General features: G+C 54.1%; 10 protein-coding genes across 10 annotated transcripts; 5 read left to right on the top strand and 5 right to left on the bottom strand.

The window, feature by feature from the left end:
- Positions 1-884: 884 nt before the first annotated feature.
- Positions 885-1,964, top strand: SNOG_02019 (hypothetical protein). The gene has a single exon (XM_001792585.1). It carries the CDS (start codon positions 1,009-1,011, stop codon positions 1,747-1,749), a length of 741 nt encoding a protein of 246 aa, XP_001792637.1. The 5' UTR covers positions 885-1,008; the 3' UTR covers positions 1,750-1,964.
- A 2,635-nt stretch (positions 1,965-4,599) lies between these two features.
- On the bottom strand, positions 4,600-6,058 carry SNOG_02018 (hypothetical protein; the record flags this gene model as incomplete). The annotated part of the gene is made up of 3 exons (XM_001792584.1): positions 5,872-6,058; positions 5,603-5,819; positions 4,600-5,479 (listed from the first exon to the last, which is right to left on the bottom strand). Exons 1-3 carry the CDS (start codon positions 5,993-5,995, stop codon positions 4,600-4,602), a joined length of 1,221 nt encoding a protein of 406 aa, XP_001792636.1. The 5' UTR covers positions 5,996-6,058.
- A 1,690-nt stretch (positions 6,059-7,748) lies between these two features.
- SNOG_02017 (hypothetical protein) lies at positions 7,749-9,695 on the bottom strand (the record flags this gene model as incomplete). Its single annotated transcript, XM_001792583.1, has 1 exon — positions 7,749-9,695. The coding sequence occupies one exon, from the start codon at positions 9,693-9,695 to the stop codon at positions 7,749-7,751; it is 1,947 nt and encodes a 648-aa protein (XP_001792635.1).
- A 455-nt stretch (positions 9,696-10,150) lies between these two features.
- On the top strand, positions 10,151-11,856 carry SNOG_02016 (hypothetical protein; the record flags this gene model as incomplete). Its single annotated transcript, XM_001792582.1, has 4 exons — positions 10,151-10,181; positions 10,257-10,687; positions 10,818-11,697; positions 11,765-11,856. The coding sequence occupies 4 exons, from the start codon at positions 10,151-10,153 to the stop codon at positions 11,854-11,856; spliced, it is 1,434 nt and encodes a 477-aa protein (XP_001792634.1).
- On the bottom strand, positions 11,839-12,826 carry SNOG_02015 (hypothetical protein; the record flags this gene model as incomplete). Its single annotated transcript, XM_001792581.1, has 2 exons — positions 11,839-12,586; positions 12,640-12,826. 2 exons carry the CDS (start codon positions 12,824-12,826, stop codon positions 12,039-12,041), a joined length of 735 nt encoding a protein of 244 aa, XP_001792633.1. The 3' UTR covers positions 11,839-12,038.
- A 1,463-nt stretch (positions 12,827-14,289) lies between these two features.
- On the top strand, positions 14,290-14,847 carry SNOG_02014 (hypothetical protein; the record flags this gene model as incomplete). Its single annotated transcript, XM_001792580.1, has 3 exons — positions 14,290-14,338; positions 14,435-14,457; positions 14,602-14,847. The coding sequence occupies 3 exons, from the start codon at positions 14,290-14,292 to the stop codon at positions 14,845-14,847; spliced, it is 318 nt and encodes a 105-aa protein (XP_001792632.1).
- Positions 14,848-14,876: 29 nt separating this feature from the next.
- Positions 14,877-17,204, bottom strand: SNOG_02013 (hypothetical protein; the record flags this gene model as incomplete). Its single annotated transcript, XM_001792579.1, has 4 exons — positions 14,877-15,905; positions 15,953-16,797; positions 16,854-17,021; positions 17,075-17,204. 4 exons carry the CDS (start codon positions 17,202-17,204, stop codon positions 14,877-14,879), a joined length of 2,172 nt encoding a protein of 723 aa, XP_001792631.1.
- Positions 17,205-17,530: 326 nt separating this feature from the next.
- On the top strand, positions 17,531-21,169 carry SNOG_02012 (hypothetical protein; the record flags this gene model as incomplete). The annotated part of the gene is made up of 4 exons (XM_001792578.1): positions 17,531-17,678; positions 17,754-18,422; positions 18,460-18,699; positions 18,726-21,169. 4 exons carry the CDS (start codon positions 17,531-17,533, stop codon positions 21,167-21,169), a joined length of 3,501 nt encoding a protein of 1,166 aa, XP_001792630.1.
- Positions 21,170-21,413: 244 nt separating this feature from the next.
- On the top strand, positions 21,414-22,368 carry SNOG_02011 (hypothetical protein; the record flags this gene model as incomplete). Its single annotated transcript, XM_001792577.1, has 2 exons — positions 21,414-21,652; positions 21,699-22,368. 2 exons carry the CDS (start codon positions 21,414-21,416, stop codon positions 22,366-22,368), a joined length of 909 nt encoding a protein of 302 aa, XP_001792629.1.
- Positions 22,369-22,698: 330 nt separating this feature from the next.
- SNOG_02010 (hypothetical protein) lies at positions 22,699-23,822 on the bottom strand (the record flags this gene model as incomplete). Its single annotated transcript, XM_001792576.1, has 2 exons — positions 22,699-23,347; positions 23,401-23,822. 2 exons carry the CDS (start codon positions 23,820-23,822, stop codon positions 22,699-22,701), a joined length of 1,071 nt encoding a protein of 356 aa, XP_001792628.1.
- Positions 23,823-24,146: the final 324 nt, after the last annotated feature.

The raw sequence follows: 24,146 nt of genomic DNA, 5'->3' as shown, positions 1-24,146 counted from the left end.
TAGCTCGTGCGAAAACTGGTTTCTGTGTATCAGATCCTGTGTGGCCATACCTATGTGGCCTACGACACTGCCCTCAATCTCAGCGCCAACGGTCTGTTGTTAGTGCTTCACCGACTATTGCACCGGAGCTGCCTCTGAATGGTTAGGACCAAGTTGTATCGCTCCCGATAACAGGGGCCCAAGGCTGACGCAACAATCCTTCTGTTGCGAGTGGTGAGACCAGCTGTGATCGCACTGGACGCCATGGATGCAGCTTCAAGTGCAACCGAAAATAGGGCGGTGCCCTCACCGACAGAAGTGAAAAAAATATGCGGCAGTGTCGACTAGCGAATGATAGCCAACCTATGGCAGACTCAAAAAGACCAGCTGCAGGAGACGGATAAGAGCCTCGTGAAGTGGGGCAGTAGAAGGAGTGAGGCAAAGCCCTAGACCTGCAAAGCTGCGCCGTCAAGCCTTGATAGAGGCAGATATCAGGCCGTTCAGAAGTCGTCAAAGACAATGCGGTGGCGCCTGTCGGATGATCAGGGCAATACGAGCTGTCGTCGACGCCGAAATGGGGGAAGTGGGCAAGGGATAGGAAGTGCCTGACCCAGCAGACGCTTGGGTTGCAAGATCCATGCAAACGATGGCCAGTCGCATCCGACAACTCGATTCAGCTGTAGCGCAGACACGGGGTACCCATGGTAAGACACCTCGGGGCAGTTGGGGTGAAGGGCAAGATGCACGCGGGCCTAGGTCGCTCCACAAAGCCGATGTGCTAGGGCCCCTCGGGCCGGTCTTGTCCCGTGCACGCGCTACCCAATAACCTCAGTTTGCAACCTCAGGGCCCCGCCTGCCGCCTTCTACACACTAAAAACGACTCTTTGCAGCACCACCCTCGTTATCCGCGCGACTGAATCGAACGTCAGAGCTGTGCCGGAGTCAGCCTGGAGCTCTATCAATAAACGTCTGGCGTCTAATACCCGCACAGCATTGGACAGGACACGCGTGTCCCACCCGACAAGCGCCATGAACCCACGCATAGAAGAAGTTAGCGAGAGTGACTCAGATCCGTCAGAGATGGATGTTGAAGAATTCAACTCCCTGATTGAAGCACGGAATATTCCCGCTTCTGGCCCCGCGCTGTCTCCCATGCCCGCACACCTGCTGCAGCCACAGTCGCCCTCTATCAAAACCTCCACAGACCGCGAGAGCTCCAAGCACTACCAATGCATATACCCCATATACTTCGACAAGGCACGGACGAGGGCAGAGGGTCGTCGAGTAGGACAGGAGCTCGCAGTGGAGAACCCGCTGGCTCGGGAGATGGCCGATGCCGCTGCGAATCTGGGACTGCGTACAGTATTCGAGCCTGACAAGACCCACCCCAAAAATTGGGAGAACCCAGGAAGGGTGCGTGTTCTGCTAAAGCAGGATGGCAAGCTCATGGATGTGACCATTAAGAACAAGCACCATCTCTACGTCCACATTGCAAAATACCTCCAAGCGAACCCAACGCAAAAGACAACACCCTTTAGGCTCCCAATAGCGGGCGTACCCATGCCAAAGGAGATGCCCGAGCCTGCGATTCCTAAGGGCTGGAAGATGAGCAAAATTCTCCCCCTCCATTCGCCTGCTCTGACCGGTGGCGGGGTGTCCGATGATATTTTCCAGGACATGATGGCACAGATGCAAGGAGAAGCGGCAGGAAGCGGCGCAAGCAGCGGCACAGAGAACAAGAAGAAGATCAAGGACAAGAAGAAGAAATGAGGCAATGCGGCGAAGGTGCCCGCTCTCAGCACGCCAGTAAGAAACCTATGACGCGAAAGTCAGCATACGACATGCGTGATGTCCAGCCGCGCCGCATAGTCGCAGTGCTAGGGCTTGGCAGTCTACGAATAGTCGCACAGCCGCGCGCCTAATGGTTTGCGGGGTGACCGAAAGCGGTGCCACTCCATGTATATCGAATCAACACATTTAAGACATCCGACACCTTGCAGCTTGCCACCCAGTCATTCCTCCCTGCAGCTTGCCACCCAGTCATTCCTCCCTGCAGCTTGCCACCCAGTCATTCCTCCCTGCAGCACGGAGCATCCAGTCACTTCCAATCATGCAATTTGTGCTGTTCTAATGCTATAGGCATGACCTTTTGAGATGCGCTAGGAGGCTCTCTAGGACTGAACTACATTTACTGCGACTGCAGGATAACCCTTAATATGTGGGTCTAGTAATAATCGAATGAGTGAGGACTTGGCTTCGCTCATCCGGTATCGACCACCAGTCTCCTTTCGACAAAAGTCAGCGCGCTTGACACTGTGACTCGGGCGACAACTCCAAGGGACATAAGGAACGGATACTGCAGGATGCAAGCCACTTTGCGATAGCCTGTACGACAGAAGCGACCGCATATGCAGCCACTCGCGTGTCGGAACGCCTTGGGACATCCCCGCAAACCCATCGATAAGGTTTTCTGTGCCAAATCTCGGTGGCTCCACAATTTTCCACGCTCCATGTCCTCCCTTGCATGCGGCACAGTGCGTCCTTGGTCCCAGGATTCGGCTCCTACACCCACTCGCTTTGACGTCTCCATTATCGATCATTTCATGCAACCGAGACAATGTCTTACTAATCTTCGATTAGCTGCTGGTGTCAATGAATGAGAGAATTTGCAAGAGTAGCATGTCTATGCGCATGATTGTTGATCTGCAAGGACCCAAATTGCCGATATGCTCGCAGTTGCTGCGGGGCGAACTGCAGGCGTTCTTCGACTAACAACATTTGTTGTGAGCTGTACATGGAACGGCGATCTCTTTTGATATGATCTACGCTTTCTACACACTAGTTCGATGACCGCCGATTGACTGTCTGCCCTCGCTACTCTTCCTGTACTGCCGCGGGTCTCTGCTCAAGTTACTTCGCCGATGTGAGACAGCACGGTAAAATCCGCTGGGTAAGACTCATAATACGAAGTAGCAACAAGGACTGGAACTTCATTGTCTGAGAGAGCCGCGACATGGGTCGAGACGAGACAGGAGAAGCACCAAGCAGACGCCAGGAACAGCGTCATCTAGCCCTATCAAAGAGCACAACGGCCGATAAGGACTGGCGCAACTACCTTGGACGTGCACCGTGTAATACTGCTGGGAGACGACATACAAACATGCGCGCAAGGGGTGAACGGTCCTGTAAGGATGCCATCGTCCCGCAGCCACATTGCATTGACTGTAATCCAAACTTCAGTTCTCCCTCAGCTACTGAAAGTCTTCGGCAGGAAATACATACCTAAACATCGGTTGATGCTTCTGCGCGTCAAATTGGGCTACATTGAGTACTCCCTGTGCGTCATCGAAGACGAAACACGAGAGTGTCCAACGTGCCAATGCTGCATGACATTTCGACAGCGCCACCATCGATCTAGAAAACGCAAAAAAAAAAAGCTGGCGTACTCCTACATGCGGCAGGCGGATATACCCACGAGCGAGCGAAGTCGTCCGTCGACGAACTACATCACTTCCAAGCTAGTATGGGGGCATAGCTTCGGTAAACGATAGTGACACTCGCGGATCCGCAATAGTGCTCGTGCGCCACGGTCCGAATAACGTGCTTTTTCTCATGGTTCTAGGCTACGATAATACTTGTATATCAGCCACTCGGTGAAAGTTTCCGTCCACGAAGACCCCAGCTCAGCGACGGAGCATTTTTGCGATTCCTTCTTCCGCAGCAGACCAATACAGGCTTCGCTTCACTTTATGCACTCGTGGATTGATTCGGCTAAAGGAATGATGCACGATAGTCGCAATTGGTCAATTAAAAATCCTTTTGCTGTTGTCATCATACTGGCTACATACGTTGCTATCTCTTCTCCGCCCGCTTCACCGGTAGACTTCCCTTCCTCACGCAACTAGTCAGGACCAAGCCTCTTGACCACCAAGCCATTCGGCAGACCGATATCCAACTTCAAGGCCAATGGCACTTAGCAGCTGAACGTGACCCTTGTGTCCCTCCCCAGCTCCAGGCGAATATCAAGTCTTACATACACCGGACCCTCCCGTATCTGCAGGGCCTATTCCCGCAAATAAATAAAAAATTAAGGAAAAAAGACGCGTGGCATCCGCAAACTGCTCCTTGTCGAGAAGTCCTCCACGTATCACCTAATCTATTGGCTAGTAGCATTCGCAGGGGGAAAAAGATAGTCCGTCGGAGAAAATGTGCGCAGCGAATCATGATGCACTGAACAAGAAATGTGATGAATCATTCAAGGGCTGGGCTTACTGTATCCCATTGCCTTTCGCCTCACTAATCGGGACAGTGAGGTATGTAGTGGTATAATTTCCCATTGTCCTTGTCATGGGCTCGCTGCATGCATGCGTCGGGAATATGGCACCCTGCATGGATAGTCACGGATGTACATCACACCACCGGAAAAGACTGAGTAATCAACATTTACAGTATCGATTCAAAAACTCGTACTACTAGCAAGGGGGTGACATATACATGAAAGAGGATCGGCTTGCCGTAGCGTAGCCGTAGCGTATCCGAAAACACGCAACGCAGAGGTTGAGGACTAGCCTCGGTCGGCGGCACTACTATCTATGCTTCCGTTCCGTTGGCCGGCGCGCCTTACGATGACACACCAGCTTGCTGGGCGAAGCCGAGCCTGGGAGTGCCGTTGGACATGTCGTGAACAATGTACTTGCTCTTGAGGAAGATGTCACCGAAGATGCTCTGGCCGATGTCGGTGTCGGGCTGCATGCCGCCGAAGCAGGTGCTGGAGCCGTCGGTGATGGGTGCGTAGTTGATGTACTTGCCGGGCACGGTCTGCTTGACGCCGGCGACGGTGATGCTGAAGTTGGGCAGGGTAGCCGAGCATGGGAAGACGTAGCCGCCCTGGGTGGAGTCGAGCTTTGCGCCGGAAACTTTGGCGTAGTAGGCTTTGGCAGTGGCGGCGGGGACGTACATGAGGGTTGTGCCAGTGTCGAGGATGCCGCTGATGCTGGAGGAGACGGTGGCGCCGGTACCGACCGAGTAGCCGGATGCTGTGAAGCCCCAGAATCCCTGGGATGCGTCGGCGTTGACGTAGGTGATGGCGCCGGTGTACTTTGCGCTGTCGATGTAGCCGAAGTCGTAGGTACCGGCAGCGTGATACTTGAGGGTCACGGCGAATAGAGGCTTAGCGAGCTGGCTCTTGACGGTGTCGAACCAGGTCGTCTGCTGCTGAGGCTTGACGGTGTTGATGGAGCTCATGGCGAGACCAAGAAGACCATCGGTGTCAACATCCTGCGAGAACTGGGCGGAGACAGAGGTGGCAGCCTCAACAGCCTGTGCCGTCGCGGTGACTTGGCCGACGGTGACCTTGTCAGTGTAGACCTGGCCACTTGCACCAGATCCATCGCCGTAAGAGATCTTCCAGGTGTAGCCCGACTTGCGCTTGGAGGCATCGGTCTTGTAGTAGTCATGGCCAGAGAGCGAGGACTTGGCCTGAAGATCAGAGAAGACCCATCTGGAGTACATTAGTATCGAATTCCATTCCCGTTTCGTTCACGGAGCCTATTGCCACGGACTCTGACCACATGGTCCAAACGCCTGACAATCTTGCTCGCTGCTAGAGAGGATGTGCACTTACAGATCGGCACTTCCAGTGTCGAAATCGAGATGGACAGTGCTGGTTCCGACAGTCACGGGGCTCAGGTAAGAAGAGTCGTACTGGTCACTGGGAACAGCTGGGTCGCTGCCAGTGTTGGCATCAGCCTGGACAACTGCGTTGTTGTCCGCAGCCGCTTGGATGTGCGCAGGAACAGCCTTTCCGTATTTGCGGAGGGTCTTGGCGATCTGGGCGGGGCCTGAAGATATCGTTAGCCTCAGTATCTACAAAAGATATTCGGCTATGCTCACCATTCTTGCGGTGGAGGCCGTGCGCAACCTGCTTTACTTCGAAAGCATCACGCTTCTCGACTGGGGAAGCAACGACCGAGCTGGTGAGGGCAAGGGCCGCGGTGAGGTAGGTGAACGAAGGCATGATGGTCGTCGAATGATCGAAGTGTACCGGAGAAGCGAAATATTAGCGGATGGAAGCTGTTTGACCACAGGAGCGAAGATGGCTGCGGATGAGGAAACAAGACATGGCGAAGGGACTTGGCTTTATACCAAGCTTTGCCACGAGCACGCCAGCAGATGAAAGTGTTACAATGATGCGCACACGGCCTGTACGCCCTTAGTCGCCTTCACCGCAGCATGGTGCAGACGTGCGCCAGAGATCGGCCGTCAATCAAAGTGAGAGGCCACTCATGCACCCTACCCTATCTTGGCAGGTACCAATGACTCCGGACACGAGTGTTTGCACGTTTCCAAACAGGACCTGCTGTGTTCGGCAAAGCCCCACGGAGGCGTTCTCAAGGCGGAAGGAGAGCAAACACTCGTACTGGGGAGAGCATCTAAACGCTGGCTCCAGGACCACCGCAATTAAAAACAGGCTCTGCGCAACGGCGGCACTCGTAACTTTCGGCAATTGTACAGGGTACTCCAGAACAGACAAAACATTGGTCCATGTGTAATTGCACACTGTGGCGATTCCCTCCTGAGTGGCGCTGTTGGCAATCGCAAATCCGCCCTGTGTATGCCTACGACGCGGGACGATGTATGAAAATGACGGCACGACGAGTAACCATTGGCCAGGTGACCAGATAACAGGATAGCTCGTGGAGATGGCGGCATCATGCGCGGGGGATCGTGGTTGGTGGTGCAGGGAGATAAGCTAATGGCTACCGGCCACAAGCTTTGGTCTTGGACTGGCACCAAGCCTCGGCTGCTCTTCCTTGACCGTGATAAGCTTCGGATCCTACAGCCACAACCGGGATCAGTCCCAGTTTTCCATTGTTTGCTGTTTGGGTTGACAAGACGGGGTAGCCGCCCTGTCTCGGAGGTGACGGCGTCCGTACCATGAATTAAACGTGGAGGCGAGACATGCTCGCCGAGCGTTTCTCAACTCTTACACAGACGGATGCGCGCATGTCGACCGTCTATCTCTCGTGGCTGGCGACAATCATGGCAATCAAGAGCGGGGGTATCTGATAGGACTGCAAGATCGCCAACACACCCGCAAGTTGCTACCCAATTGACCGAGCATGTAACACAGGTATATTAAGATTGGAAACCACAGGCTTGGGGGCCTGTCAATAGTGCTGGTTCGATGATGCGCTGTAGCCGCTTCGGGGAGGTGGGAAAGACAAAGTGCGATGCTGGACGTGTCGGAGCCCGCCAAGCTAAGGGATCGACCCGTGTCTAATCTGCTTTTGTCACATCAGAAGGCAAATCCGCCGAATAGTCGCCTGGACCTTGTCAACCTCAGGAAGAAGCGATTCGAGCTGCAGCCAGTCACATGCCACCTCTGTACATACACAGCTGCCTCTTAAAGACAAACACGATTTCCAAGCGTCGGACGAAGGCTTGTCGAAGCTTAGCTGACGTGAAGGGGGAGCTCAAGCATTGATAACAGAGGCGAATAAGAGCTTCTATCGCAGGGCTCTGATAGAGCTGATATGTTTGATTAGGGATTGCAAACTCGAACCACGAAACTGTTGTGTGTGTGAAGCTATCCAGCCTTGGCTGTGCGCCGCACAGAATACCGCCGGCAACGCCGAAGTCCATTCGCTAGTCTGCACTACCTGCACCCTTGACTGCACCCTCGAGTTCTGCGAGCGCTGCCCGATATGCTTTCTTCCTCCCGTCCGCCGTGACAGCACTCTCCTTCCATTTCCATGCGCTTTACCTTCTTATTCCCCCGCTTTACCGGAATCCCCCTTCGTGATCTGCTTGATAAACCACGCTGCCTCGGTCTTGGGTGAACAGCGTCCATGCTTGCCCCCGGATTTGCCTGCGCGAGCTGTTCGCCCCACTCGATGGACATAGCTGGTGATGCTGGTTGGCATGTCGTAATTGATAACGTGAGTGATATCTGGAATATCAAGGCCACGAGACGCAGCATCGGACGCGATGAGTATCTTGATTTCGCCGGTACCGAACGACTTTAGCAGCTTTCTGGAGGCTTCTGCGGTCAGTGCACGCGTCATGGTCTTCAGATGGTTCTTGAAAGCAGGCGCGAGAGTTGCAAGCAGATGCGAGAGGCGAGATGCGTTTTCTGTGCTCTTGGTGAATACTAGGACCCGGCTCGGATGCTCTGCAACTCCAGTTTCCGAATCTTCGTCTTCGTTATTTTCGCCCGTCTCAATCCCTGTGAAGACATAATTGAGTAGCACATATAGGAGATGAAGTGGCTTGTTCGAGCCATCCGCGACATGGACCGAGAACTCGTCGAGTGTTGATGGCAGTTCGAAGTTGTTATCCTCGTGGTCGAGGGGCTGGACTTCGGTAGCCTCATCCTGTACGACCACAAGTTTTGGCCGCTTCAGCCTCAGGGTCCCGAGTTTCGTCAGATCCTTTTCCATGGTTGCGCTTAGGACAATCTTGGTGAGCTGTCGCCGCGCTGGTAGTATCGCAGACCACATCGAATTCGCGTCACGCTCGCGCTTGAGAAGGCGTTCTTGTGCATTCATGAAGTCGACTGGGGTCTCGCCATGAAGCGCATCCATCAGCACGCTCGCCCAGCCCTGGAAGTTCTGGTTAAGCAACTGATCTGCTTCGTCGATGACCAGCCACCGAACAGAATTGAGCAGGAAGCCCGTGGTATGCTCGATGTGCTCGACAAGTCGCCCCGGCGTACAAATGAGAATGTCTACGCCCGAGTCGTACTGAGGGATGTGGTCCTGTGGCATGTTCATCAGGTCGTCCAGTATTCCCCCTTTCTCTACAAAGCCCGTTCTGAACTGTTGTGATGCCCTCTCATGCAGGTCTTTTGCCCCTGCAGCATGAGGGGGTACAGAGCCCTCAACTTGACCAGCTGCTTCTGCATCGGGGGGAAAAGCGGTATTGCCCAGTGCTGTGCCCACCTTGATCTTTGTGCCAGCGCAAAGATCTTCAGCAACCTGCAGAGCCTGGTTGACAAGCTGCCGACTAGGGACCACAACAATGGCAGATAGTGTCGGTACGGCGCGGTCTTTGAGGGCCTCGATTATAGGCAGTAGATATGCAAGGGTCTTGCCAGAACCCGTCTTTGCAGAGACGCATATATCGCCCAAGTGCTGCTCGAACCCCTGATGGAGCATCGGTAATAGTGCAGTCTGAACAGCAAGAGCGTCTTTGAAGCCCTGTGATTCTAGTTTCTTGAGGTAGTGCGCGTCTACGCCCAGTTCTGCAAATGGGACGGTTCTGGACGATTCGACGGTGGTTGGCTGGGCGAGCCATGGCGGCAGGGTGGAGAAGGTAGGTTCGAATGCAGTGTCAGGAACTGGCGCGGGCTGGGGCATAGGCTGCAAATCATGAAGCTCTTCAGCGGGCTGCTCGTCCTTCTCTTCCGAGTCTTCCTCCTCTTGGCGCTGGCTTTTGGCTTCAGCAAGCTTAGCGACCTTCTCAAACTTGTTGAATATGGCCTTGTGCTTCTTCGAGCTGTCTTCAGCCGGCTCATCCTGCACTTCGGCATCCCTCTTTCGCTTCTTTGGCTTTTTCGCGGGCTTGGGCGTCGCCGATTGTGGCGCTGGGGCCGGAGACTCTCTGCGTTCCTGGACAGGGCTGGATGCCTTCGGGGTAACAGCTTTCGCTGGGCTGCTCGCTGGCTTGATTGCGGGTGTGGGTGGTGCCCATCGTTTGAACAGCGGTGCAGGCATTTGACTGGCAGATGCGCTCTTGCGCGGCGACTGTGTTTTGTGCAGCTACTTTTCGATGTTTGAAAAATGTGATATGGCTTAACGAATTGAGAAAAGCCTGCCGCCGCGCTAGCAGGAAGGTATGGTCGCGTGTCGTTGACGTGCAAGCTCGAGTCTGTGCGCAAGGTTGGTCGAAGTTTCGCAAGCCTTCCCAAAAAATGGGGGCGGGATGTCGCGCGAGCGGGGAACGGCCCGACCGAGCCGTGACGCGCTTGGGCTTCGCGTTGCCGTGAAAGTGAACCCCACAGCCCACCACACTGTCGCATCCCACATGAGCCATTGACTTGTCATGTATACACACTGTCACCAAGCTCGAGGTATTCACCCTCACATACAGCAGCCATGCCCTATAATATCGCGTACGCATATGCAACCCCCCAACAGTCCAATCTCCCACCTAGCTCACACAGCATAGCATGGTCAGCGATAATTTCTACCCCCAGCCTGGTATGAGTTGAAGCACCCAAACAGAAAATATGTTTCTTATACCGAGTAGGAGGAGTCGAAAGTCACATGTACCAGCTCTCCAGCGTAAGTCTACAAGCGCTGCCATTCTTCACTGCTCTGACAAGCTTCAGAAACTCATCGATCGCGGCCACAAGGTGATTGTCATCACTCATGCCTACGCTGGCCGGACTGGTGTACGGTACCTTACAAATGGCCTGAAGGTCTACTATGTCCCCTTCCTGGTCATCTACCGAGAGACCACGTTTCCGACCGTCTTCTCGTTCTTCCCCATTTTTCGCAACATTATGATCCGCGAGCGCATCGAAATAGTACACGGGCATGCTAGTCTCAGCAGCTTGTGCAATGAGGCTATACTGCATGCACGCACCATGGGGCTGAGGACAGTCTTCACAGATCATAGTCTGTTTGGCTTTGCAGACGCAGGAAGCATCCTCACCAACAGGCTTCTCAAGTTCACCCTCAGTGATGTCGACCATGTCATCTGTGTGAGCCATACCTGGTCAGTACTTCAACCAAAGCGGACACGAGACATGCTGATGGAGACTAGCAAAGAGAACACTGTCCTTCGCGCGTCTCTCGACCCACGGATGGTGTCAGTGATACCCAATGCTGTAGTTGCCGAGAACTTCCGTCCTCTTTCGCTCGAAGCTGGTGAAGCACAACAACCTAGAGCACCTGGTCCGCCACAGCCCAATGGATCCCGACGAGATCATCACAGTCATTGTCATTCAGCGGCTTTACTACAACAAAGGCACTGACTTGCTCGTTGCAGCTATACCTCACATTCTTGCTGCGCACCCAAACGTACGCTTCATAATCGCCAGAAATGGCCCCAAGGCTATCGATCTGGAACAGATGATTGAGCGAAATGTGCTTCAAGATAAAGTCCTCATGATCGGCCCTGTGCGTCACGAAGAAGTTCGAGACGTCATGGTGCGAGGGCACATCTATCTATGCCCATCGCTTACCGAGGCCTTCGGCACCGTCATAGTAGAAGCAGCTTCTTGCGGACTTTACGTCGTGGCCACACGGGTCGGTGGCATCCCGGAAGTCCTTCCCACGCACATGACTGAATTTGCGGCGCCCGAAGAAGACGAGATTGTCGAGGCTACCGGACGTGCAATACAAAAGCTGCGCGCCGGAGCAGTGAGGACTGACCTATTCCACAACCAGGTCAAGCAGATGTATTCCTGGACCGACGTTGCGCACAGGACGGAAAGAGTCTACGATGGCATTAGTGGTGCCATCAGCCACGTCGAGTTCTACCAAGCCGATAGTGCTCCTGGCGCATGGGGTACAGCTCGAGGTCGTGCGGGTGTCCGCAGCTTCGCGTTCGTTGAGAGACTGAAGCGATACTACGGATGCGGTGTCTGGGCCGGCAAGCTCTTCTGTCTCTGTGTTGTCATTGACTATCTCCTCTATGTGGTACTTGAGATCTTCGCACCGCGATCGAGGATCGACATCTGCAAGGACTGGCCGAAGAAAACCCCTAAACGTACGAAAGAAAACGAACAGATTCTGCAAGCACCTGCACCCATCGCCGGTGAATTGAAGAAGCTCAGTCCACGACAGCGTCGAGGTAGAAGAGAAGAAACGCAAGATGATTGAAGATTCACTAGTTGAGTGGACGAAAATATGCAGAAAAAGCTTTTGAATTGGTATAATATTACGAGTACTGCTGCCCACATAAAGGTATCACAGCCTTCGTCACGAAGATGAACTATCTACTCAGCCACCAGGCCGATTAGTCGAAGGACGCCAGCCCCCGACCCCCCCAAAAAAAAAACGCCGACCAATGCTCTGTACAAGAATGCAACGACACACAACCGGACACAACTATCCGTAGAACCAGTACTGTGCACTGTACTGCACTTCAAAGCTGCTCTTCTGGCCAGCACAGTTCTTGGGCGCCATGCCGCCGGCAGTGTGTACGCGGTAGACGTCCTTGTAGTCGCCCTCGACGGCGTTGAGCTTCAGCCATGCGACGCTGCCCATCTGGTTGGGACCGAGGGAAGAGTCCTTGGGCGCGGCGCTCTTGACGGCGTCGGGTGTGGCTTGCACCCAGCCGAAGTTGGTCTCGGGCGTTCGCAGGTCGAACATGGGCACCTTCTTGTCCGTGAAGTAGTGGTGGCCCGAGGTGCGCTGCTCGGCTGCCTTGCCCTTGGGGACGGCGTAGTTCAGCGAGAGGGTTGTGACCTGCGCGAGGACGTTGTCGTTGAGGCGTGTGGCATCGCACGTTGCGTTGAAGAGAGTGGCTACCGCGCCGTTTGCTATGGGCACGACGTCTGCGGAGTCGGATGCGCAAGTGTAGTTTTGTGTGCCGCGGCCAATGGCAATGTGCTTGAGTGTTGCTCCGGCGCTGATGGGAGGGAGAGGTGTAGGCGCTAATAGTAGGTCAGTACTGTGGTCCAGCGAAGAAGTGAAGAGTAGCACATACCAACTGGGAGAGCTACGTTGGACAAATCGCACAGCCCGTTCGTCTTGACCAACATATCCATCACCGGCTTGGGCAGGTCTTGCCTCGCAATCAGGTTGGCTATTGAGTCGGCAGGCTGGGTAGGAGCGGCGAACAAGGTCGCGGGCGCAAGGGCCAGGACAAGGGAGATGGTGTTTGTGAAGATCATTGTCGAAGTTGGGTATCGTGTAGGTGAGGTGAGGTGAGGTAAGATGTTGTATGTCGTGTGATGGTGATCGTCGTGGTATATATTGTACCAATTCGTCTCGAAATAGCAAGCCCGTTTCGTGTCGTTAAGAAAGAAACCCCGAAATAAAAAGAGAAACGGAGTACACCCTAAAAGCAGAAGGAAAGAAGCAACTGTCTCAAGAGGATGTCGATGCGTGAATGTGTTGTGTGTGGGAAATGCAAGAACGAGGCGGCACTTCTGGCCATTCTATATACATTACAAGCCCACTGAACGTTTGGGCGCGTACACTGGTATGGCTTTTGACGCTCTGTCCCACCCGCCCTAGGAAATGGCCCCAAATATAGCATGCCCGGGGTCTGATTGGGTGCGCTGGGCAGGCGAGCTAGATTACCGAGACGCCGCTGGGATGGGTTATTTTGGGGCGATTCTTATTCGCGGCGATGGCTAGTGTGAGAATAGTCATCTTGAGGTGTTAGGTGAGGTGAGGTGAGGGTTCATGATGATGACTATGTAAGGAGGAGGCGTACTCTCATTACGCCCTGCACTGCGCTGCCCTTCTCACACCGTCTGTCGCGTTCAATCTTTTTGGAGGATGTTTACAAACACCTTCGCGATGGGAATAGAAACACATCCGCATCCACATCCACATCCACCTGCAAGCTACCAGTACCCACCTGTCGACCGGAGGTACACACCCCATTGGTCCACCACAAGAGACAGCGCTCGTCCACTCGACCCAGAATGCCCGTCCCGCAGAGCCGCCCGTAACCTACCAGCCCACATTTCTCAGCCAAACCTATGTACCTTTTCCCCAAGCGGCAGGTCGCGTTGTGAGATAATTTTGTCTTAATATAGCCGTCTTGAGTTTGCGTGCAAAAGGTGGTTAATTTACTGTCTTTGAGATGGGCCAATGGGCGGCAAGGTGGCTGGGAAATGTAAGCGCCTCGAAGGATGTCAAGCAGGGAAGAGCGGGATTTGAACAGGGGTATGAGGGAGTGGTTGGCTGGGAACGACTGGTTTTGAAGATGGTGCCGGGCGGGAAGTGGAGCCTGCTGTTAATCGTTCGATGGATCTTTTGGAAGAGATGTATGTAGAAGGTCGGCTACGACGGACCTGTGAGCGAGCTGAACGTGTACCACACCTGCCTGCTGCAGATTCCAAGAACTTGTTTCGCCTTCCGCTCTGCGTGCCTAGCTGAACAAACAGCGCACGAGACTCGAGGCACACGACGGATTCTTGACAAGGTGCCTGGTCCTGGCGATGCATGGCCAATATCGCACTTCCCAGTTGTACCCGGCAGCGAACCTTGAAAAGGTCGAGAATATGGTAGCGAGGCCGAGAGCGTTACGCTTGCATATACTTGAGATAAACCTTGCCTTGCTTGGACTGGACTGGACCTTGAGGTAGAGCTGGAATTGTTGTCGCCCACAATATTTTCCAAGATGACCTTTTACGATGGATGCGGGACTATGCTGGTAGTGGTTACAAGAGGTATGCTTTTGGGACGGATGGCTGGCTTGCCGCTGCGGGAAGAGGTAAAATCGTTGGACTCATGGCAGGCTGGGAAAAGTTTGAGAGTGCATGTAGCTAAGGATGAGGCGCACGAGCAGGTACGATCGGGGAAGTCTAATCCAACAGGGGTGACGTGATATGTGCTGGGATTCGCCAGCCACAGGTAGAGGAACGAATCAGGGACGCAAAGTCGTTATGCGATGATGTTGTGCGATGTACACTCGAGTCTACATGTGCCACAGGTCCTACCCTCGTCGTACCCTCACCCATACAGACTACCCACGCGACCATCGAACAATCAATCTCGTACACACACACATCACGAATGTTCACATGTGACCATCTTTCCAGAAAAACAAGGTGTTCGCCACAGAAAGCGCCACCTTCATGAAATTCCCTACGCGCCCGTGGCACCCAGTGCTGACTATCCACGCGCTCAAATCCAGACGCTATTCGAATCGCCCGGCACGTCCACCCATCTATCCTAATCATACAGACAAAGGACCAAACTGCCCACTTATACAGCATCCTTCAACCCCACCGTCGGATCATCCAGCGGACCCCCCGGCGTCCCCGCCGCCACAATCGCATTGCCCGCCACCACCGCACCCCCTCCACTCCCCTCGCCAAACAGCATGTAGAAGACGATAAAGTGCAGCGCGATGAGGTATCCCGCAAACATGTTCCTGCTAATCCTTGTTTGGAGCACGAATTTCGTCACGCGCAACACCATGCGTTCGAAGAGATGCATGCGCTTCATGGCCCTCGCACTTTCACGCCCGCGGAACGCCGCGAACGGGCTGAGATTGGATTCGTAACTGGCTTTGTAGCGATCCGACGCGTCTGCTGCGATGTTGACAGTTGACGGGTTTGTATTCGCATTCGCAGAATACGGTGTGCGATTGTAAGAGTTCACATATCGTGTCTTCTCATACAGGTCGAGGTTATCTTTCTGCAGTGCGCCGATTTCGCTGCGCAGAGAGGAGACGGTTTGGTGTGATTTCTGTAGCTCGGCTTCCAGTTCGGAATTGCGCTTTTTGAAGCGGTCGCGTTGCGCGGTGACCATGGGGAGGATGCCGGAGCCACCACCCATGGGCTCGCCTGCGCGCAGGGAGGCGAGGGTGTTGGAGGGGCTGTTGTCGAAGCCGGAGATGATGGAGGACGTAGGTGAGGAGCGGCCGCGGCGCGCGGAGCTTTGGGGGTAGCGGGATACGTATGTGCCTGCTACGGACATGCCTGATGGGTCGAAGGCATTTGAGGCCTCTTGTTGGACTTTCTCGAGATCGGCCTCGAGGGTTTCGTTGAGGGCTCTCGACTTTTCGAGATCCATGTTTGCGCTAGAGAGCTCTTCTTGGAGAGCTTCCAGCCTGCTCTGTAGGTCTTGGTGGGACACGCGGAGGACGGTGAGCTCGTTGCTGAGCTTCTTGTTGCGCGCGAGCAGAAGCTGCTCTAATGTCTCGCCCTTGCCTTTGCCAGCGCCGCCGTTCTGTGAAAGGGCGAGCTCGGTAGCTTCGTCGTCGTCGTCTCCTGTAGCGAACTCGATTGACTGTGTTCTGTCAGCAAAATCTATAGCAAATCTTCGAATTCGCATACCTTCAGCACTTCGAGCTCCTGCTTCACGTTCTCGTAATCACCCCATTTCTGGACCTTTTCACGCAACGCGTCCTTTTCACTCTTCAGTGACTTGATCTCGCGCTCCAAGCTTCGCGTCTCCGTCTCGAGTTTTGTCCGATCAGAGTCCTTCTCGAAACGCGCATTTTCAAGCTTGCGTAGAAGCGAGGAGTTTTCGGACCGCAGTCGTAGGTAGGATGGATCGTCTTCGACTGCAACGTGCTGGGCTTGTGAGGACGCTGATTGGGCGAGCTGGAGGCGCAACTGTTCATTGCGTGACTCGATCTCGGCCAGGCGGTGACTCGTCCTCTCCAACTCAGAGCTGACAATCTCGAGCTCCGCAGCTGTGGCTCCTGACCTGCTTTCGCCTTCACCCTCCTCTCCCTTGCCAAGCCTTTGCGACACCTCATAGCTGGCCTTGAGCTCTTTCAGCAGCCGGTCTTGGCTCTCGACCTTTTCTTCCAGGCTCTTCTCCTTGGACTCCCAGTTGTCTTGTTTCTCGCTCAGCACGGCGGACCACGACTGCTCGACCTCCTTGATCTTGCTGTCTCGGGTATCTTCGAGGCCTTTACGTGCAGTCCTCTCCTCCTCGAGCTTCTTCTCTGAATCGTCAACCTGTGTGGTCAAGTTTGCGACTGTCTTCTGGAGTCTCTCGTTCTCGGCTGTAATCTTTGGGACGGTTTCTTCGGCGGTGACGAGGGAGTCGACGGAGGCTTCGAGCAGAGGGTATGGGTCTGGGGCTTCTGACAGCGGTGAGTAGACTTGGAAGAAGGCAGCCTGGACCGTCTTGGACTGGTTTGAAATAAGGTCGATGAAGTTCTGGTATGCTGTATGGCCGGTTAGCACAGAGCCGTAGCGTTGCACTGAAATCTGAGATGTGTACATTTCAAGAGCGCCTTGAACTCGTTGAGCTTGCTGGCGTCGTCAAGCTTCCTGAAGTCCTTGGTCTTCTGCGCGAGGTCTTTTCTTTGCGTGAGAGTGTCTCTTTGGTTTGCGACAATGTCTGATGCGACCGTGTCGAGTTGTGGAATGAGCGTTGTGAGGTCGATGTCTGGCGCACTGTTTAGCTTCCTGATGTGTGGTTGATGCGCCCGGTCTTCTTACTCCTCCAGGCGCCTATCGCCTTCTGGAACTTGTTCTCGTCGCCTCCGTCTTCCTGCGCGTCGGCAACTTGCCTCGTGTCCTGCGCCGCCTCCAGTGAGCTCTGCTCTTCCGTGTCAATTCCGCCTTCCATTCTAGCGTCTGTTGGAGAGGGTGTAGAAGAGTCTCGCCGAACGATAGCGCGTCGTCACTATTGGGCGTCGTATACAATTCCCCGCAAATGCATCCAAGGCGCGTCGACTTGCATGGGTCGGATCGGATTACGTATGCGGACAGCTTTCACTCCAGCTCGGGAGTGCTGCGGCGCACAGGGCAAGCCGCGTGTGGGGGCCATGGATCATCATGGTTCGCGATCCAGGCACCACATGCGCATGCACAAGCTCCCTTCACCCTCTACAATGCACGCTTCCCGTAGAATGCGCCAATAGCCAGCCATGGCGCATAGAGTGCTCTTGAAACATGGCAGAAGCAGCTCCTCAGTCGCAATTGACTCCGCGACCACCGCCCCAAGACGGGCCCTTCATCCTCCGCAAGCTCGTGTCCGACCTGCCGCTGTCCGCTGATGGAGACGCGGCAGACGTGCGCATAACATGCGTTGAAGTGTGGAGTATGTACAGCCTCAGAAACGCCTCATGGGTCCTGCAATTGTACCTAGTTAGTCAATGTAGCTAATCAATCCCAGACGGTAACCTCTACGTCGGTACCTCAGCCGCCGAGATCATCCACTTCGTCCTCCTGCCCCCAGAACCCGATGACACCTCGGGAGAGCCCACCGCGATAATCGCATCGCGGCTGGAACCGCCTCACAGTGACCCCAACGGCCCCGGCGTGCAGCAGATCCTCATCCTCCCCAAGGTCAACAAGGCCTGTATACTGTGCAACAACACCTTCTCCATCTACTCGCTGCCCGAGCTCAGCCCCGAGTCCAACTTCAAGCCAATTGCTTGTCTATGGGTGGGAGGTGTCGATCTGAATGAGGGCCAGGACGATGACGCTGATGGCGGCGTCGACGTCGTGATTGGACTCAAGAAGAGGCTGCGACTAGTACACATATCTGAGCACTCCCCGCCCAGAGCGCTTAAGACGATCGAGTACGGAGGATGCCTGACCTCAGTACGGAGAGACGCCTACTCGTGCGCCGCCGATGCGCATTCGTATGCGCTACTCGATGTTGTGCACCAGCAGAAGATTGGCTTGTTCCCAATATCCTCTCTAGACCCAGACGCCGGCGATGTGGGTGGAGCTGCTGAGAACATCGCCTCGATACCTCAGCCGCCGTCCAGGAGCGTCTCCAACGCAAGTCCGGTGCCTCGGGTCCAGGAAGAGCAGCGCGGTCATGCTCGAAGCACGAGTCTGAATATGCTAGGACTGGGTGGTCCACCATCTAGAACAGAAAGTCCGCGAGCGCCGCGGCAACGATACGGTTTCGATGTGCCAGAGTCGCTCTCGAGAAACATGTCCCCGGCATCTGCGCGATCGCCAGGTCGAGCCCCTGGTGGAGAAGCAGGAGAAAGATCGTCTAGTCTTCCTAGGAGTGGTGCTACGTCTCCAGAAAAGCCGTTGCCTCCGCCCCCAGAAGGAGAAAATGTGCCGCAAGTGCAAGTCGAAGAACCTCGCAAGCCGCCCCCGTTTGTGCCTCTCAGGCCCCACGTAGCTTCCCCCAATCCGAACGAGTTCCTGCTCACAGTAGGAACGACTCCGTCTGAACCCGGTGTCGGCATGTTTGTCAATTTAGATGGCGACATGTGTAGAGGCAGCATACAATTCAGCAGCTATCCTGATTCGATCGTGGTCGATGGCTCCGGCATAGACCTGGCAGCATCGACTGGCCCTGACGTCGATGCTGAAGAGGGTTACGTCATTGCTGCAGTGCATCGTGAGGAAGAGGAGGAACTCATGTATGGCGTTGAGATTCAGCGCTGGGATGTCGATCCGAGTGACGCTGAGAGTAACAAAGAGTGGCTGGACCTAAGCGGGACTGGCCTTTTAACGCAGGAGACCGGCACGCACGTAGCAACACCACTTGGTATGCGCACCGTAGTTGAGCCGTATGACCTCATATTGTCTGAGATTGGAGCGAAGCTTTCGGTCAAGCGGTTACAACTTGGTACTGTTGCGAATCCTGAAGAAGCTACAAAAGCTACAACGGCCGCTCAAGTCAAGGCCGATCGCGAATTCACGGACAGGCTGTCGAGATTGCAGACCAGAAACCTGCTATGGGCTGACGACCAGATATGGTGGACTGTGCGAAATCCGCTCGTTCTGCGATTGGACGCGCGCCTTGAGAAAGCACAATTTACAGCAACGGGCGATGGCACACGAATACAGCCTGATCGTCGTCAGCTCGAGAAAGTGCTCGGTGATATCCGCGGGCAAGAACCGCAGAATGAATCAGAGTATCTCAGCCTCATCTACATTCGCCAGAAAGCGTCCGTCATGCTCTTCATGGATGTCATACTTCGCACGAAGACGAACATCATAATCTTTGAGAACGAGAAGCGCATTACTGAGCAAGCACTCATTGAGGGCGAAGTAGACCCGCGCGTTGTCTTGAGTCTCCTACCCATCTTGCAAAAGGAAGTTGTACAAGGGCCCGAAGGCATACAGATCTCAGGTGGCATCACCACGCTTGTTGAGCAGTTCTTGCAACAAAACGATCTCGCCGCTATGCCGACCGATATCAACGGCCCATTCGGCGACAACCTCTTGCACTTTTTAAAGAGGTACCTTCAGTTCTGGAAAAGGCAGAAAGGCATGGCGAGCGTCACGAACGACCCTAACGTGTTTCGGAGCGTAGATGCAGCACTCCTTCACATTCTTCTCCTCTTAGATCAGGGCAGTGCCAAGGGGAGCTCAAGTCCTGGCACTCATCGAGCAGAATTGAACGAGCTGGTTGACAAGGAAGTTGACTGCTTTGAACGCGCCGTCGAGCTTCTTGAGCAGTTCAAGCGGCTGTATCTTTTGAGTCGCTTCTATCAAGGCAACTGCAAGTCATCAGAAAAAGCGCCAAACGTGCTCGCAACTTGGAAGCGTATCCTTGACGGAGAAGAAGACAAGGGCGGCGAATTTGTGGATGGCGAGCGCACATTACGAACATATCTATCACGATTACGAGATAAGTCGCTAGTTGAGGAATATGGCGCGTGGCTCGCAAATCGGAACCCCAAGCTTGGTGTTCAGATCTTTGCAGATGACCAGAGCAAAGTAAAGTTCGAGCCGTCTCAGGCTGTTGCCCTTCTCAGAGAAAAGGCACCCGGTGCTGTCAAGGAATATCTGGAGTACCTAGTCTTTGGTAAGAAGCATACGCAATACGTCAACGAGCTCATCGCCTTCTACTTGGACACCGTCATCACGGAGCTGGAGAGCAACTCAGAGGCACGCGCCATGCTCGCACAAACTTACGAGACCTACCGCATCCTCGTACCACCAAAACCCACCTACCACAGCTTCATCACCGACAACGCCATCCCAGCAGAATGGTGGCAAGCCCGACTACGCCTACTCCAGCTTCTCGGCTCCAATCAACCAGCCACATCCTCCTACGACGTCAGCTCGATACTATCGCGCCTCCAGCCCTTCGAGCAAGAGCTCGTCCCCGAAATGATCATCCTCAATGGCCGTCAAGAGCGCCACCAAGAAGCCCTGCGCCTCCTCGTCCACGGCCTCGGCGACTTCGACACGTCAATCTCTTACTGCCTGTACGGCTACAGCTCCATCTTCCGCCCTATCACTGCCGGCCACCTACCCATCCCCGCATCGGAACTCCCCAGCCGCGCCGAGCAATCCCGCCTCTTCAACTTCCTGCTGCAAGACTTCCTGCAAATCGAAGACCTCTCGCAGCGCGTCGAGCGCACCAGCGAACTCCTAGAGCGCTTTGCGGGCTGGTTTGATATCGGCGATGTCTTGGCGCTTTTGCCGAGCGATTGGAGCGTGGATGTTTTCTCGGCGTATTTGATTAATAGCCTTAGGACGCTGGTGCGGGAGAAAGCCGAGAGCGGGATTGTCAGGGCGCTGAGTGATGCGCAGAACAGTCAGGCGAGTTGCGAGGTTGTGGTGCAGAGGGAGAAGATTGGGGCGACGTTTGAGAGGGGGGAGTAGGATGGGGAAGAGGATTCGGGTTGTACATAGAGGTGTGGTGTGTGTAATACGAACGTTTTTCTTGATTTCATAATTGAGATTTTGGTGTCTGGTGGTGAAGTGCTCTTGCTTGTTGAGTGGGTAGGTTGCTCCTGCCTTTACCTGAGGAGTGCGACGGAAACATCACGTGCCGAGCTGTCTTCTATCACCTCACGTGCAAGCTTGCAAAATTCTTGAAACCAACACTCTCGCGCAGCACTCCTACATGTCGAAATTTCTCTACGTCGCCATGAGCCAGCCCGTTGGCTTCGCGAGGGACAACACGAACGAGACCGACCTCGAACCAGATTCCGCAAGGCGTGCAACTTCACAGCGCAGTAGCCCTGGAAAACGCAGTGCGGACGAAATGCAGGGCTCTATCTTCGACAATGATCAGGCCCGTTCACCCAGTATCTCTGAGCCTTCAGCAGACAAGAAACCGTGCCTTGCTAGTGGCGGACCGCCGTATGAACCAATGCACTTTTGACACTACTCTGCTGACCAGCTTTAGTATCACTTCAGAGCCTGTAGTGGTCATCGTAGGCGAAGAACAGGAGAAATTCTATGTGCACGCTCACCTGCTGGAATCATCCTCCGAGTACTTCCTCGCAACATTGAGCTCAGAACGTGTTGGAGACACGCTACGAACAGTCAAGCTTCCCGATGTCGATGCAGACGCTTTCAGGTTGTATGCGAAATGGCTCTATACCGGACGCTTCCATCTCTCGATCGGACCCGACACGTATGTAAGAGACAATTCGACTGAAATGCACTGGGACGAAATGTCTGCTTGCTATGCGCTGTCCGCTACAATCCAAGCATCCGCCTTCGGTGACGCCACCATCGACGCGTTCATAGGCCGCATGATAATCCGCAACGACTCTCCCATCGAACTGGCTAAATGGATCTACCCTCGAACAGCCAAGGGCTCAGCACATCGAAGTCTATGCCGAGACATCGTCGTTCACACGTGGGATCGCAAACTCTTCGGGCGCCTGTGGAAAGAAGACTACCCTAGGGAGTTTCTTGAAAACGTCTTCGCGGACGTCAGCCTCAAATTCGATCGTGGAGTGCGATGTAAAGAGACTGCAGAATTCCTCGAGCCAAAGAATGGCTGCACATATCATGAACACAAGCGGTTATCGTTGCCTTGCTACAAGATCGCTTTCGGTAATAGATGAGCTCACAGGTGCTCGGAGAACGCGTTAGTGTTCAGCCCAAACATATATATCTTCCGCTCACATACCACAGAAAGAAGGCAAAACTGTCTTCGCACCACATCCATCGCATAACACGCCCAGAATAATTATCATGTTCGATAAATCTACCACAAGTCACGGGAAATGGGATCTACGAAACCACTGCAGTCGCACATTTATTAGCACATATTCAAGCGTCACCGGATATCGTTCATATTCCATCAGGGCGAACACAAGCTTTCGAATTGCTCCATTTCAATAATCATAGAAGGACTGAAGTGTTTAACCGAAGTTCATCTTGTTTCTCATGATTTATCCAAAGTTCATCCCATATCCAATAATATCTCCAATCCCCAACTTCCCCTTCAACACCTCCATCCTCTCCCTAATCCCCTCAACATCCCATGTCCTCAACTCCACCCACTCCTTCAACGCTCTCACCCAAACCGCAAACTCCCCTTGCACACTGGTATGTCCCCTGTATCCCGCCTCCCTCAGCACCAGAGTAGCATTCCTAAACGTATCCCAAAACTCCCCAATCTCATCTTTACTCGGTACTTCCTCCACCGGAGCATACACTCGCTGCATCACCCCCCGCATCACCAACAACCCTTTGACCTGCATAAAAGCTGCTCCAGCTCCATCATACCACTTCCCCGGCTGCCACACGACTTTATCCCTGTATTCGTCTTGCTCGAGCACATACTGCAGTGCTGCGCCGACAATATCCTTACCCCAGTCCCGCCGTGCATCGACATGAACAGCCGCCACAGCTAGAACCAGGAGTCTGAGCGACAGCGGACTAACGCGCATGAAGAACATCTCACAGTTCATTTCCTCGCCATCGTCGGACTTTGTGCCGAGAACGTGGATGTGATCGAACTCCGGAGATGCGAGTGGCGGGAGGAAGGTGTGTAGGGGGATGAGCGTATTCGCCACAACAACGCTCGGGGAGAAGAACCTATATTCTCAACATTAGTACGCGGTTTCGAAAGAGTAGCGAGGTGGGGATACAGTATCCATTCCGCCCTCTCATTTTCGTCCTTCAGCAGTTCAGACGTGATGACGTGTTGCAGCCACAAGAGTGTATTTGCGAAGCCCTTGACGAGTGGCGTGCGCAGGACGTGTGTTTCGTAGCTTTGGGAGGCGTGTAGGGCGAGGGAGCGGGCGTATACGCTGTTTGAAGGCGCGTAGGCGATTGTGGCTTTTGCGATGCGGATGGACGAGTGGGCGCGGGGCGTGGTTAGATTGGTTGTTTGGAGGGTGGGTATTGGCGGTTGAGATGGGATTAGGGATTGTAGGGCGAGATATAGGATGAGTAGGATGGCGGCGATTAAGGCGAGAGTGTAGGTGCGCTTGATGGAGCGCCGGATTGAGCAGAGATGATGGAATCTTGGACTCAGAGGGTAGGTTTGGAGGTTGATTGAGGGCGCCATCGCGGTGTGACTGTGTGAACTGGAGAGTTCAATTGCTACAGACTACATACAACGTAGTGGTGAGGTCGAGGTAAAAGTGAAAGTGAAGGTGAATCACATATCAGCCCAAAACAAAGTGAAATAGGACAGATATTTCTTAACTCTCGTAACCCGCAAATAACATTTTCTCATCGAACTGGTTGTAAAATACCTGCTACCCATGCATAGTCGTGAATGTTCATCCTCAAAACCACAAGGGTATATTGAAATACTTTCTCCTCTTAAAATCTCCCGATCCCACTCCTCGCGAACTTCTCTTTGTTTGACTCAATAGTGAGAGACTGA

The sequence above is a fragment of the Parastagonospora nodorum genome (genome assembly GCF_000146915.1).
Source record: "Parastagonospora nodorum SN15 chromosome Unknown scaffold_3, whole genome shotgun sequence".
NCBI classification, from domain to species: Eukaryota; Fungi; Ascomycota; class Dothideomycetes; order Pleosporales; family Phaeosphaeriaceae; genus Parastagonospora; species Parastagonospora nodorum.
The sequence above is the reverse complement of the archived record's forward strand: the minus strand, read 5'-3'. Positions and strand labels throughout refer to the sequence as shown.